The sequence below is a fragment of the Lynx rufus genome, unplaced genomic scaffold (assembly GCF_022079265.1).
Source record: "Lynx rufus isolate CCGP_SWC_20201006 ecotype Redwood Valley unplaced genomic scaffold, mLynRuf1.p SCAF_18, whole genome shotgun sequence".
In the NCBI taxonomy this organism is placed as follows: Eukaryota; Metazoa; Chordata; class Mammalia; order Carnivora; family Felidae; genus Lynx; species Lynx rufus.
Genome location: NW_025814832.1, coordinates 30,036,921 through 30,051,094, shown reverse-complemented (window position 1 = coordinate 30,051,094; position 14,174 = coordinate 30,036,921). Strand labels below are relative to the sequence as shown.

Genomic DNA, 14,174 nt, shown 5'->3' with positions numbered 1-14,174 from the left:
CCCTCCCCACTGCAATTCTGGACCTGGGTCCATGAAGTCCATAGGGCAGAGGACACGAACTTGACTAATGGACTAGGGCCTCCCATTCTTGGCATAGTCCAGCTCTCCAGACACAAATGGAGGGTTTTTAGAAATTTCCCCCCACTCTAGCATCTCAGCTGCTCTCATGCCTAAAACCAAACAAAAAACTTCCGGTTTTCATGACTCCACCCCCAGTAGTGGAGTGTCTGGAGACTGGAAAGGAGACCCAGCTTCCTGGGATCCAGCAAGGATGTATGGGAAAGGACACGGGGCAGCGGCTGCATGTGCTGCTGGCATTCAGCATTGCCCTCCCCGACCTCCTCCCTGTTACATGGAGGTAATTTCTGCCCTGCCTCACCCAACTTGTCAAGGACAGCGAGGCCTCAGGCTTTACATGTTCACAGTTGGAAAAGGTCTGACGGCACCAATCACACTTACCGTGTTTGTGGAACGAATGGAAGAATGAGTGCTTACTGTACAGAGTCATTGTGGGGCTACATGTTCACCACTGATGTGAAAGCACTGGAAATTGTAAAAAACAGCCATCTTTCTAGATGGTCCAGGACTGATGACATGTGACAGAGAAAGGAGGCGGGGCTGGGAGCCCAGAGGGAGGGTGAAGGACTGACACATCCAGAAGATTCTCTGACCATCTCTCCCCCACCCCCCCACCAGGGGTCCCAGCACCAGCAAGGCTGAGCTGTGTCTGACCTCGGAAGCCACCTGTGCCGAGCTTCCGGAGCCAGCAGGCAGTTCGGAGCCCTGCACATCCCCCACGGAGAGAATACAGCCAGCCAGGGCCCAGGAGAGCCCAACAGGCTGCCCACAGCAGACCTCCCTCTGCCATTCCCACTATGACACCGTCAGGCTTCCAGGTGGGCCCCTGGCAAAGCAGGACACCCACAGCCCCTGGCATGAGCCTCTCTTTTCAAGGAGATTGAAGGATGAACTCCATCCGTCACCACCAGAGCCCCCATGCTGAGCACATTTGTCACACCCAGCACCAGGGTGGGTAGGAGCCACTGAATACCAAGCGGCTTCTGCTGCCCAGATACTCCCCCACAGGGAGCTGCTCACCTTCTCTAGGTGGACACCCCGCTGGGATACCCCCAAGGTGCTTTATTGCCTATAGGCTATGGTGCCCCCCTCCCTCCCAGGGATGCAGAATGAGGCAGCCAGGACCAGTGGGTTGTAAAAGATTTGTTTAATGCCCCAGCGCTCTGAGAAGAAACTCCAGTCAGGGAGGGCAGGGGGTGGGGGTGGGGGGACAGCCCCCGCCCCCACCCCGAGTTCCAGCCACCATACTCCTACACCAGGCCCCCGCAGTCTTGACTAGAAACTAGCTAACATCAGGGCAGGGAGACATCACTGCTCCTAGTGACTCCAGGACAGGCGGGAAGGGCTTTGCATAAGAGGACAGCAACAGCCCACCCGGACCACACCAGGCCCGGAGACCGCCGAGGTCACTCAACTGACCATGGAAGACATCTGTCACTGGGGACCCAAGGCCAGGATTTCAAGGCGGAATCCAGAAACGCCTGCCCGCACTAACCCTGGAAGTGCCAGGCAGAGAATCCAGTTGACCGGGAACCACAGTAGCTGACCCCTCACACTTCTGACTCCAAGCTGGAGATCCGCCTCCAGGTACAAGGTCCAGGGAAGCCGTGTGTCCCACAGGCCACCCTGCTGACCTCTTCCAGCCCCCCTTTGTCCCTGTAGCCTGTGCTCAGCCCCAGGGTCCTGCCTCTGTGCCTCGGAGGCCCCCAGGCCCCAGTGAGCCAGGGGCCATGGCTGGCACAGCGGGGGAGGTGGGGACAGATGGCCCCCCAGCAAAGCGGCACGTGGGCGTGCAGGCAGGCGTGCTGTCTGTGCGGCCAGACGGGGACCCTGGCCCACACGCTCTCCTGGCAGGCCTCCCGGTAGGACGGCAGCCGCATCGACGGCGCCTGCGCCAAGCGCCGGCAGGCCGGGCGGCCACACCGAGTGGGCAGCGACCGGGGCTGGACGAAGGCCTCGGCCACCGAGCTGGGCAGGGAAGCGTGGCGCGGGCGTGGACCCTGGGCCCAGGCGTCGCGCAACAGGGCCTCCCGCCGAGCCAGCTGCTCCGGCCCGAGTAGCGGCAGGTCCTCTGGCTCCGGGGGCTCCGGGAAGAGCGGGAGGAAGGGGCGCCCCGACCGGTCGGCTCGAGGGAAGGAGCTGTAGTGGCAGCGCTCGGGCGACAGGGGGCGCGCTGGGAGCGCGCGCCGCTCGGAGGCCGAGAGGTGCCGCCCGCCGCGCCCGGCCTGCACCGGCCGTCGCACCTCCCGGGGCGGCCTGCCCGACACCCGGGACACGTCTGGCGGCGACGGCCCAGGCGTCGGAGGGCGGCCCGGGAGCTGCGGAGCCCTGCGCGCCAGCGCGGCACGACCCCCGCCCGGCGGCCCCCGGCCCGGGGGGCTGGGCGCCGGGGACGGGCCGGGCGTGGGTGGCCGCGGGCCGGGGCAGGCGGGTGGCGGGGGAGCGCGGCGGCTGCTGCCCCAGCTCTCGATGGTGCGCGTGGCGCGGTCCAGGGAGCTGCTCACGCCAGCCGTGGTCACCATGTCACGCGCCGCCTGCAGCATCTTGAGCACGCTGGCCTGGGCCGAGCCGGCGGTCAGGTCCGGGCTGGGCGGCCGCGCGGGGCTGGCCAGGCTCTGCACCCCGCTGAAGCAGCTGTAGATGCCCTGGGCAGCCGGGAGGAGACAGCCATGAGTGGCCAGCTCCTCTCAGGGACCTCCCGCCCCCCGGTCCAAGCACCAGCCCAGGCGTCCGAAGTGGTAGGAAGCTACTAACATTCGTTAAGCGCCTCCTATGCGCCCGGCACTGCGCCACTGTGAGAGCAATTGCCAGGGAGCAATCTGAAGCTCCAAGAGGTTATCTCTTCCTAAAGGCACACAGCTTGTAAATAGCAGTGAGGGTTCGAACCCGGTCAGCCTGGCTCCGAAACACTGCCCAGCCTGCGGCAGAAGGGCTCTGCTTCTCTTCTGCTGTGTGATGCTGGAAGGCCCTCAGTTTTTACCTCTGTAAATGGGGCCATAGCCAGCTCTGACTTATCTGGGTTGGTGCCCCTAAAGCTGGGACCTGCCTGGGGTGGGGTGGCACCCACCCTACTGAAAGCCAGCAGGAAGTCCAGCCGAGACGTGTTGGGCACTGAGTGGCGCAGCTTCCAGTAGACCAGGTGCTCCCAGGCAAAGACCAGCAGGGCCAGTCCCATGGCCACCAGCAGCATGTAGAAGACGCCCGCCATGTTGTCGATGTCCAGCTTGCTGCTCATTACCTCGTTCTTCTCGTTCTGGCAGATCCCCGAGAGCCACACCGTCTCCAGCTTCTGTGTCTCCCCTGGTGAGAGGCGGGAGCGGGGGGTGGGGGCACACTTGGCTCAGGAAAGACCCTCCCAATGCTCGCCCAAGCCTGGAGCAAGGAGAGGTCTGGAGCCAGCCCCTTACAGGACCACAGAGGGATCTAGCCAGCCAGGGCAGGATGGGGGTGGGGGAAGGGAGGTGGCAATGAGCAGGAAGAAAGGAAAGCAGAGTGGGGGCTGGGGTAGACAGTGCCAGCCTTGGACATGCCCACCCCCGCCCCCCACCCCCACACACACCCAGTAAAAGCTGGCAGACGTGGTATGTTACCTATCATTCACACCTGGGTCAAACCTATTGGTCATCTACAAGCCAGGCACAGAGCTTGGCGCACAGAGACTAAAAGCCCAGGTCCTCTAGGACATCCCAGCACCTTAACTGCTATCACTCTCAATCTGTGGCACTGATGGAAAATCAGTTTGACCTCATAGCGCTGAAAGCTCTGGGTTTGGGGGCAGGTTCCGCTGTACTGCTTACATATGTGAGCCCCCTGTCCCAAGGCAAGCCTGAGCCCCAGCTCTGGGATGAGGCAGGCCCTTGGCACTATCCTAGGTGACCTCAAGATGGAAATGGCCGGGACAGGGGTCTAGAGAAAAAAGACAGGATGTCAGCCTCCCCCAAGCCCCACTGTGTGGCCTGAGCTCCTTCCTGTCTTCCTGCCCTCCAGGGAGCCTCCTGAAATCCTATTTCCCACTCCCTCCTGGCAAGCCCACCCCTTCCCCAGGTTTCCATGTGGTCCTTCCAGATGCCACCCTCCCATCCTCCCTGCCCCAGCCTCACTCCCAGAGACCTCTTCCTGCCCACAGGCCCTGGGACTCAGAGAACGGTAGTGGAGATGCTGATCGGCCATCAGGCAGCTGTCCCCACCTCAGGTTCCACGGCCCACCCTGGACCCCAGGCCCCCAGCAGCAGCACCCACCATCCCCCAGGAACTGCAGGAGCGCCAGGTCTATGGCCCGCTTCCAGTGGGAGTCCTTCTGCATGGCGATGCCGTAGCCAGTGGTGGCAAAAACCTTGCCAGAGCCAATGGTGACCAGCTTGCAGCCCTCGTCCTTGCCCGCCATGTAGTTGAGGACAGCAGCATCATAGATGAAGGCATCCAGCTTCCTGGGGACAGGCCAGGGGTCGTGTGAGGTGAGGATACCCAACCTGGGGCCTGACAGGGGTCTGGGCTGCATGAGCCCGCTGAGCACTGACCAGGCGGGATGGGTGGGCAGAGACTTCTCTGGTTCCCTGGATCCTGAATGCAGAGAAGAGCCCTTTTCCATAGCTCAGGGACCCCACCTCCCCTCCTCTCAGAGAGGCCAGGGGACCCTCTGCCTCCAGAGAACACTCCCTCCGTGCCCAGCCCCTCCGTCTCCCTAGGACCCTAAGAAGGTCACAGCCACCACTCAGATGAAGGCTGAACCCTGCTCAGGATCTCAGCTGCATCTGTGGGCCAAATGGTGGGCCTCCAGTTTTGCTTGAAACTTCACTCTGCCCCCAGACCTCCCTCCCCCTTCCCTACGAGTCCTACAGGACACCCCGGCCTCCACGTCTCCACCTTGGGTCTCTCAGACAGGGCCAGAGCTGAGGCTGGTCAACGGGGAGACATGTGGGTAGAGACGGTCAGAGGGTGGGTGCAGGGCTGAGGACCCACCCCATCTTGAGGCTGGTGAGCGCATCCTCCACCGAACGCTGGTTGAACTTGACCATGTGGGTGTGCATCTCTCGGTAGTTGCTGCGAATGTTCCGCTCGGTGCTGCCGTTGGGCACCGTGCCGAAGCGGAAGGGTGGGTACTGATCTTGAGGCCGCTGAAACTGCGGGCAGAGGGCAGGCGCCATTCGTCACCTCCGTCCAAGCCTGCGGACACACCAGCGCTCCCCGACCCGTCCCTGGCGCCCAGCCCTGGAGTCTGCACTTGCAGAGTGAGGGCACAGGAGTCTGAGAGAGACCGTCCGGGCCACTCCTGCGTTTTACAAACGGTGAAACCCGAGGCCAGGTCAGGAAGAGACTTACCCAAGGCCACTCTGTCGGTGCACCTGAGCCATCCGCCCCCTCGTCCCAGGCCCCAGCCCTCCCCTCAACCAGGTCTCCAGCTCCTTCCTACTCCCTGCTCCATTTCAGATTCCCCTTTTGTGTCCCACAGGCCTATCCCTGCTCTCAGCACCCCTCGCCCTCTGCTAGCTGTAGCCCCAGAACCTTCTTATCACTGAGGCCAGACACAGTGTCGATGTACTGCTCCTGGATCATGAAGGCGGCCAAGTTGGCGGTGTAGCTGGCGAGGAAAATGACGGCGAAGAAGGCCCAGACTAGGACCATGATCTTGCTGGTGGTGCCTCGGGGGTTCTCGATGGGCACCGAGTTGTTGAAGACCAGCGCCCACAGCAGCCACACAGACTTGCCGATGGTGAAGGATGGGCCCCCAGACTCTGGGGGTGAGAGGGTGGGCACAGAGGGACCCCAGTCTTCACTCTGTCCTGGGTGGGGCCCTATCCCCAGCCATCGCCCCTCCAGGGCAAGCCAACCCACCTTGTCTCCCTTTTCTCTCTCTCATTCTCTCTCTCTCTCTCTCTCTCTCTCTCTTTCTCTCTCTCTCTCTCTCTCTCTCATATATCTGATTGGCCCCTGCTTGCTGTCCAAAAGCCAGAGACCTCCCCCAGGATCCAGCCTTCTCTGTAGGGCCCCTGCAGCCCTGAGCCCACCCGTCCAGAATGCTCCCTCCCTCCCAGGCCTAGGTGAGAGCCTACTCTTGCCACTGGTGAGGTTCTGGTTGTAGCTGACAGGGCTGAAGTACTCAAACATGAAGACTGTGATGGCCACCACGGTGAGACACATGACAAACATCATCACCCACACTGAAGGGCTGTAGGGCTCTGGGAACAGAGGGAGGCAGCTCAGAGGCCTCACTACTGTCCTTCCCACCCACAGCCCAGAGCACTGGGTGCAGACAGGTGCGTCCACATGGTCAAAGTGGGGCCCGTCAGTTCCGAGGACTGAGCCAAGGGGTCTCTGACTCTCAGAGCAGCAGGGCCCCGGGAGAGACCACCCCCAAGAGAGATCAGGCTCTCCAGCATTCTCTGTCTCCCCTTCCCCTCTGCCCTGGGACCAGGTCCCATCACCCCACCCCAGGAAACTTCCCTTTGACTACACATCTCCCCTGGATCCCACACCGACCCCCAACTTCCTTTCACAAAAAGGGAGTTTACACCCCATGCTCTCTCCCCTTCCTCTCCCACCCCCTTGCCTGCAACCCACTCCATCTCCCATCCCCCTCCTCCTCTCCACCCAGCCTGATGCCAAGTATCACCAGCATGCCCAAGGAATTCTCTTTCCCTCTCCTCCCTCGCCTGCCAGCACCGCTAACCACACTCCTGTTCTGGAAGTGCCCCGCCTGGCCCAGCGTTGATGGGCTGTTTGTTCTGCCCGGAATCAGGATCTCTGAGATCAAGTCTCACTCGTGATCCTCCTGACGGGGCCCCGAAGCCCCAGGAGCTGGGGAGACCAACTGAGCTTCTCTGACCAATCTGTTCAGTGGCTTCAGTCTCCCAGAGCAAGCAGGCATTACTGCCGTAAGCACTGTGTCCTTTGCCGCAATGCCCATCCCGTGGGGGTGGGGCTTGTTGTCTCTTACGCAGCTGAGGAATCCTGATCAGAGAGGTTCAGTGACTTGCTCAAGGCCACACAGCAGGAAGGGGATTCTCTCCTCTGCTTCTGGCTGAGGCTTGCCTGTCCTCGGGGCTCTCTGAAAATCCCCCACTCCAGGGCCCACTGACTTCCTGACAGGACGCTGGGCAGCGGCCAGGACTGTGGCTGTCTCCCCAGCAGCTAGTGTGAGGCCTGGCACGAAGGGGCTTGCCCCCACAAGGCTGAATTCCTACTGCTACTTCCCACTCTCTGGGTTGGCTCCTCCAGCTCCCTGTGAAGCTTCTCCCCTGGTGTGTCCCAGCCTACCAGGCGCCTCCTGAAGTCGGCCTGCCTTCCCGGCTTCCCTGCCCCTCACAGTGACCCCTCCACCCTCCTTACCCAACACTCAGACTCAGATGGAACACGGACTTCGCCTCCTATCCCTCTGCATCCTACCGTCCTGCAGCTCAGGCCTCCGGCCAACCTCCAAGGCGCCCGCGGCTGCGCGGGCCCTCTGAGGCCCACCCCAAACTCCCCGTCTCTGCGCCTGCGCCTCAGACCCCAGAGCCATCCCCGCCCACCCAGAGCCGCACCCAGGAAGGCCGAGGGGGACACGGTGCCATTGCTGCGTGCCACCATCACACTGATGCCCGTCTCCACAAAAGGCACAGAGAAGTCCACAATCTCGGAACGCTCCTCGTTGATGGTGAGGGAGCCGATGGCCATGTCTGCCCGCTGGTAGTACACCTGGGGTCATGGGGGCCGGGCCGGGTTGGAGGAGGGGTCCCACAGGCTGGAGCACTCTCCACAGCCCCCACCCCCGTCTACCACCCCCCTGACTGAGTGGGCTGTTCCCATCTGGGGTCCTCAGAGCCCCACTTGCACTACTGACCACCCCAGGGAGCATCACTGGTGACAACCCGTCTCCCCTGCCGACTGGGAGAGCCGTGGGAGCTGGCCCCAAGCTCCGCCCTGACTGACCCCCGGCGCAGGAACATCTAGGGGTGGCTGAGCGATGCATGGGGCCTGGGGTGGCGGGCGGGCAGGGGGGTGGGCTCAGGTGGACCGCAAGGGCGGGCCTACCTCCCCGATCATGCCGTTCCACACGCCTCGAACCCTCTTGCCATGCTTGCCGTTGGTCACCAGGTACAGGTCATAGGAGAACTTGACCACCTTGGCCAGCTTCTTGAGGATGTCAATGCAGAAGCCCTTACAGCAGAGCTTGGTGTAGGGGGCCGTGTCACCACTGCTGCCACCAAGAGACCACCAGCAGTCAGAGCCAGCAGCAACTCCCAGTTTGGCAGGTGGCCCCCGCCCCCACACCCAGGCATAAGACACACGCGCCTGCCGTCACACGGCAGCACACAGCTCACACCGGGCCTTCCTGTGCCCTCGCACGGACCTGAAGGTGTGGTTGCTCTGCCTGCGGCAGGGCACAGTATTGGGCACACAGCCGCCCGTGCTGGGGTCAGGGCTCTCCACAATGACAAAGGGCCGCTCTTCCAGCGTGGCCACCGTCAGGTGCCGGCTGTCCACTACAGGCTGCAGGGAGGCACTATAGCGAGGCCACACCGGGTACTTCATGTGGAGGACACCATGGTCCCAGCGACCCACCTGCAAAAGGTGACCAGCTTCAGCCTGGGACCTCCAGCCCGATTACCCCCACCCTCTAGGTGGGGGCCTCTGGTGGGACCTGCCAGGGCCAAGAGTCTCCCTCCCTAACCTGGGGAGCTTTGGGGCAGGAGCATTTGGAGAGCAGAGCAAGGGGCTGTGCATGGACCAGAAAGGGGGGGGGGGCTCCCTACAGTCTCCTCCCAGCCTCTGGCCCCCACGCCTTCTCATCTAGCCACCCCACTGCTGCTGGCCTGCAGCATCTTCCTCGAGCCCAGACCTGAGACATCTTCCCACCCTCCCCACCCCCCGCCTCGGTACAAAGTCCTTTGCCCAGTACTCAAAGTTTTCCACACTCAGGCCCACCTTACCCCTCCCCACACTTCCTCCTCAGTCTCTACACACACCCCCCAAACAAATCACTTTAAAATGTCCCAGACCCTTCTGCCCCTCTGTCTATACCAGGCCAGTATCCCTTCCTGATGGCCTTCGACTCAACCCTCCACAGCCCAACCCAAACGTCCCAACTTCTGTGAATCTTTCCCCCGTTTCTTCCTTTGAAGGCAGAACCGGTTTCTGGCCCTCCTCTTCCCCCCCCCCATAATGCTTTGCACACATCTCTCCTCAAGCACTGAGCATCCCCAAATCTATTTGTTTACATGTCCGTCTGGCCAGCATAGCTGTGGGTTACTCCCCCAGGGGCCGGACTAGATGATAAGAGTGATCAGTTCTGTAGTGGAGGGAGGCTAGGGTGCTAGTCGAGCCCTGAGCCGAGATGCAGCACCCACCCTGGCGCAGGTGCAAATGTTTCAGCTGAGACCTGAAGGATGAGGGGCTGGATGAAGGGCAGAAGGGACCCTCTGCTCAGCTGTGGGACAAGAGGGACTAGGGACAAAATGAGAGGATACCGAGGGACCCTGGGCTCACCCCCTTCTCACCATCTCCCAGAGGCGGTGACGGTTGAGGGCGATCACAACCATGGTGGGCTGGACCAGGTACCCACCAGGGCTGAAGGAGAAGTCTCGGCCCTCCCAGGTGACATTCAGTAGGTGCCTGCGATGGGGGAGAGAAACCAGGGTGTCCCTGGTTAGCTCTGCCAGCAGCCCTGCCCAGGACCAGATGCCCCCTCCCCCACCTTCTACGTCACCACCATCACCACCCCCAAGTAGCACTGACTGTGCAATTATTGTTTCTTTGTATTGACACCCCTCCCCCTGCAATCCTCACCACACCTCATACCTGGCTTCTTTTTCAGTTGAAGAAACTAAGCCCAGAGAGGTGAGGTTAACTTGGCCCCAGGCACACAGCTAGTGGGAGGTGTAGCCACCCAGGTCCGCTGAAGCGGCCCCCTCCCCCTCCGTGCCCTGGGCAGATGCCCACCTGTAGAAGGCCTTCCGGGCAGGGCTGATGGGCCCGGGGTGGCCACGACAGTCCCCAGCCGGGGAGGGCAGGGCCCCGTGCTGCCGCTGGTAGCCGTGGGCGCCCAGGGCCAGGATGGCCACGCCGTCGCGGACCTTCTGGCGCAGGCTGAGGCGCCAGCTCTCGGTGACGACGCTGATGAGGCCCACGGGGAAGGCGGCGGGAGGCGCGTCGGTGCTGCCCAGCGCCAGGCTGGGCACCAGCCACACGTGTCCGGGCCCCACCAGGCCGGCCTGCGCCGCCTCGGCGAAGAGCACCTCGGCCTCCTCGCGCGAGCAGTAGGCCACCAGCACCGGGGCGTCGAGCTGGCGCAGCAGGCGCTGGATGTGTGCGCGCTGCCCGCCCGGGCCCAGCTCCAGCGTGAGCACGTCCAGCAGCCGCCAGCTCAGGTAGCTGGCGTCGGCGACGGCGCGCACCCCCTCCAGGAAAAGCGCGTGCCCCGGGTGCAGGCTGGTGATGACGGCGAACGCGCTCCAGTCGTACTCCTCCAGCACCTTGAACAGCACCTGCAGCTGCTGCTCCAGGGAAACGCCCAGCTGCAGGAAGGCCGAGCCCGGCTCCTGGGGGCGGGGCGGGGCCTGAGTCGGGGCGGGGCTCGGCGCGCCCCGCCCCAACTTCTGCCTCCTCCTGCAGTCCCCTAATGCGCCCGCGTCCCCTAGACGCGGGGCGTCCCGGGAGGCCCTGTGCTGCAACACCCGCCTCCCGCCCCCGATGTGGTCCCTAGCCCCTGCTGCCCATTAGAATCATCTGGAGGGCTTTTTGCGGGCTGGCGCCCGACCAATGCTGGATCAAAGCCCAGCAGCATCAGCTGTCACCTGGGAGCGTGTCGGAAATGCACATTCTCGGGCGCATCGCACACCTACTGGATCAGAACCTCTGGGGATGGCGCCCATGAATCTGTACCTTGACACGCTCTTCGGGTGATTCTTGAGCCCGCTAGTTTGGGAAGCAGTGCCTCAGACCAACCGAACCAGACTCTCAGAGATGGGACTCTGGGCGTCTGTATTTTTCTAAAGCACTGTTAAGACAGCCACCACGCTGAGAGCTACTGCCGGGACCAAAGCTTCCTAGGAAAACACCCCACGGAGCCCTGTGGGTGAGGAGGTTCCAACTCTCCGCTGCCTCCACCATCACAAATGCCAAGGGCACGCCAGCTCGAGCCTGGACCAGCGCAATCCCCTGCTAACTGAGGGGTCCCTCCTGCCACCGCAGGCCCTCCAAGATTCCGCCACACTGCGACTGCTGTCCCCGTCTTTAAAAAAGCAAACCGGGGACAACCCTACAGGACAAGTAACCCAGTTCTTCCCACAGGCAAATTGCAAGAAAAAGAGATGTTGGCGGATCCTAGAGATTGTGGCTCCGAAGCCACGTCAGCCAATCGCCACGTGGAAACCTAACTGGTTTCTTGATTCGAGCAACCAAATTTAAAAATAAGCACTTAGGGCGCCTGGGTGGCTCAGTCGGTTAAGCCTCCGACTTCAGCCAGGTCATGATCTCGTGGTCCGTGAGTTCGAGCCCCGCGTCGGGCTCTGGGCTGATGGCTCGGAGCCTGAAGCCTGCTTCCGATTCTGTGCCTCCCTCTCTCTCTGCCCCTCCCCCGTTCATGTTCTGTCTCTCTCTGTCTCAAAAATAAATAAACGTTAAAAAAATTAATAAAAATAAGCACTTAAGATGTTTATGAAACAAGGGGGGAATTTGAACGCCGGCTGGATATTTGATGATGTTAAGGAGTTTTTATTATTTTCTAGATGTGATCATGTGGTGGTTCGGTTTTTAAGCCCTTATCTATTAGAGATATATACTGGCAGGGTTGGTCAGGGGTGGACGGTACATGGGGTCATTATACGCTTCTACTTTTATGTATGCTCAAGTTTCTCCCTAATAAAAAATAATCATAAAAGAAAGGCAAATCAGATAGGTCTCTCCCCTCAACACCTTCTTTGGCTCTCCAGTTACTTAGGATAAAACCCAAATATCTTCCTGAGTGCTCAGAATTCCACCCCCCGTCTCCAACCTTCTCTCAAATCCTCCCAGCTCCTTCCACCTAGCTGCCTTCACACCATCTGATGCCTCCGGTGGGAACACTGCCCCCCATTTGAACCCCCCCCCACACACACACACCTTGCCAACTGTCCCTCATCCTCCAGGCCTCAGCTTCTATATGATTTCTTAGGAGACCTTCTGACCAACCCTCTACCCAAACGGGGCCCTCTTAGACCCTCCTGTGTTTTTCCTTCAGAATGCTTGTCCCAGCTGTGACTGTAGATTAGCGTGTCTTTAGAACTTTGTCTCCACGGGCTGCAGATCTGTGAGGGCATGCCTCCCCCATGCTTGGGACAGCGGCCTGACACTGGGTGTTCCCCTGCAGGTTAACTGCATCGGATCCCCTGCCCAGCCTGGCCTCTGCCCCTGAGTCTGGAGCTTGACCGAGGAAGGCCCGAGAAGCAGAGAGAAGGTGGGCCGGGGCTTCCCACCTAAGCCAGAGGTGAGCTTGCCACCCACCCCGCCTCATCCAGACACAATGTGAAAGCAGCCCAGAAAGTTTATCTTCTAGAACACGAGAACATAATTGCCACAGCCTCTTCCCCCATCGCCCATGTCACACCCTCAGCCCCCACCACCCAATCCCAGCTTCCCAGAGCTGAAGTCTCTCCCTGGCCCAGCCTCAGCCCCACTCTTGCAGCCCCAGCCTGGCTCCCGGCCCACGGGATGAGGGGACATGAGTTTGGACAGGCACCTTGGGGGTGAGGACCACAGCAGAGCCCCCACTGATGCTGAGGATGGGCACATGGGTCTGGGAGGAGATGAAGTCCAGGATCTGGGCCACGGCCTCGGTGCCCACGTTGTCCTCAAAGACGATGCCATGGACGCGGGCAGCGCCTAGGAGCCCGCAGATCTGGGTGAGGAGGCTGCTGGGATTGGTGTTGTTGACCCCCACGGTGAGCGGCTGGATCTCCAGAGGCAGGTCCACGAAGCTCTGGGAGGTGAGGCGGGTACGAGCTTGGGCCTGCGGTGGCCCCGAGCTGCCAAACACTACGGCCACCGTCATAGCTTGCTCACCCTGCCCCGGGCCCAGCCCTGCCCAGGCACCGAGGAGTGAGGCGAGCAGCAGGGCGGGCCCCAGGGCACCACCCATGTCCACCAGAGGGTCCTGCAGAGAGATGAGGGTGGGTACAGGGAGGGAGACAGAAGCACGAAGAGAAAAGATGAGCACACGGTGCGGGGGGGCGGGGGAGGGGGGAAGGAGTCAGAGACACACACATCCCAAGGATGAAAGAAAACAGGAGAAAACCTCCCTCCACAAAGAGAGGCAGAGAGGGAGGGAGAGGCAGACACAGATAAAGAGAAAAAGACAGGTTAGCTGAGCATCCCCAGGGCTCTCTGGAGGGGTGGGGGCAGGAAGAACGTGAGTCCCCATCAGTGCTCACGACTTCCATTCTGCTGTTGAACAGTTTGCTTGGCTGCAAAGGCCAGAGCCTTGGAAACTCATCTGTCTGGGCCCTACCCTGGGAGGACGCACTGAAAATGCTAGTCTGGTGTCCAGGTGCATGGATTTGAGTCAGACAGACCTGAGTTCAAGTCCCAGCTCCGCCACTGACTAGCCGTGTGGTCCTGGGGAAGCCACTCAGGTAGGTTTTCTTAAGATAACATGGGACCTACCTCACAGCAGCATGGGGGCTCCCCACTGCTATCAACATCCTTATCCTATAGCGACAGCCCACATCCAGGTGAGAGAAGCAGCTTCTGTGACACTCTCTGCCCTGCCTCCGTGTTCCCCATCCTAAACTGAAACTAACATCCCTAAGGGCCCTGCTCTGCGTGGCCCTGCTTGGCATAGAGCCCCGTCCTCCTGGGCCTCAGACACCCCCACTCAACTTAGTAGTTGAGTGGCCTCAACTTAGTAGTACCTACTCCACAGCAGGGCTGTGACACCACTGACTTGGTCAGGACTCAGGGTCACCTGGGACCCTGAGGTCTCGCACACGAGCTGTTTCCCCAGGCCGTCGCTAGTGTGCAGGATTTTTTTGACCTCACCCAAGGGCGTGATGCGTATCCCTGCTAAGTAAACATCATTGCTTTGGATTGGAACCAACAGCCAAGTCAGTGAGTGGTGCCCACTGATGCAGCTCTCTCTCCCA

The 14,174-nt window shown here is 61.2% G+C and overlaps 1 protein-coding gene across 1 annotated transcript; it reads right to left on the bottom strand.

Annotated features, from left to right (window-relative positions):
• Nucleotides 1-1,610: 1,610 nt before the first annotated feature.
• GRIN2C (glutamate ionotropic receptor NMDA type subunit 2C) lies at nucleotides 1,611-13,186 on the bottom strand. Its single transcript, XM_047080922.1, has 12 exons — nucleotides 12,773-13,186; nucleotides 9,997-10,595; nucleotides 9,555-9,669; nucleotides 8,408-8,619; nucleotides 8,089-8,254; nucleotides 7,599-7,752; nucleotides 6,129-6,254; nucleotides 5,581-5,810; nucleotides 5,038-5,198; nucleotides 4,318-4,505; nucleotides 3,146-3,378; nucleotides 1,611-2,723 (listed from the first exon to the last, which is right to left on the bottom strand). The coding sequence occupies exons 1-12, from the start codon at nucleotides 13,169-13,171 to the stop codon at nucleotides 1,629-1,631; spliced, it is 3,678 nt and encodes a 1,225-aa protein (XP_046936878.1). The 5' UTR covers nucleotides 13,172-13,186; the 3' UTR covers nucleotides 1,611-1,628.
• Nucleotides 13,187-14,174: the final 988 nt, after the last annotated feature.

Bases quoted from the DNA above. Each gene is read 5' to 3' on its own strand.
- GRIN2C (XM_047080922.1), bottom strand. From the start codon at position 13,171: ATGGGTGGTGCCCTGGGGCCCGCCCTGCTGCTCGCCTCACTCCTCGGT. The intron at 9,670-9,996 runs GTGGGCATCTGC...CCCCCATCGCAG, and splicing joins GCCCGGAAGGCCTTCTACAG to GCACCTACTGAATGTCACCT. The intron at 7,753-8,088 runs GTAGGCCCGCCC...CCATGACCCCAG, and splicing joins GGAACGGCATGATCGGGGAG to GTGTACTACCAGCGGGCAGA.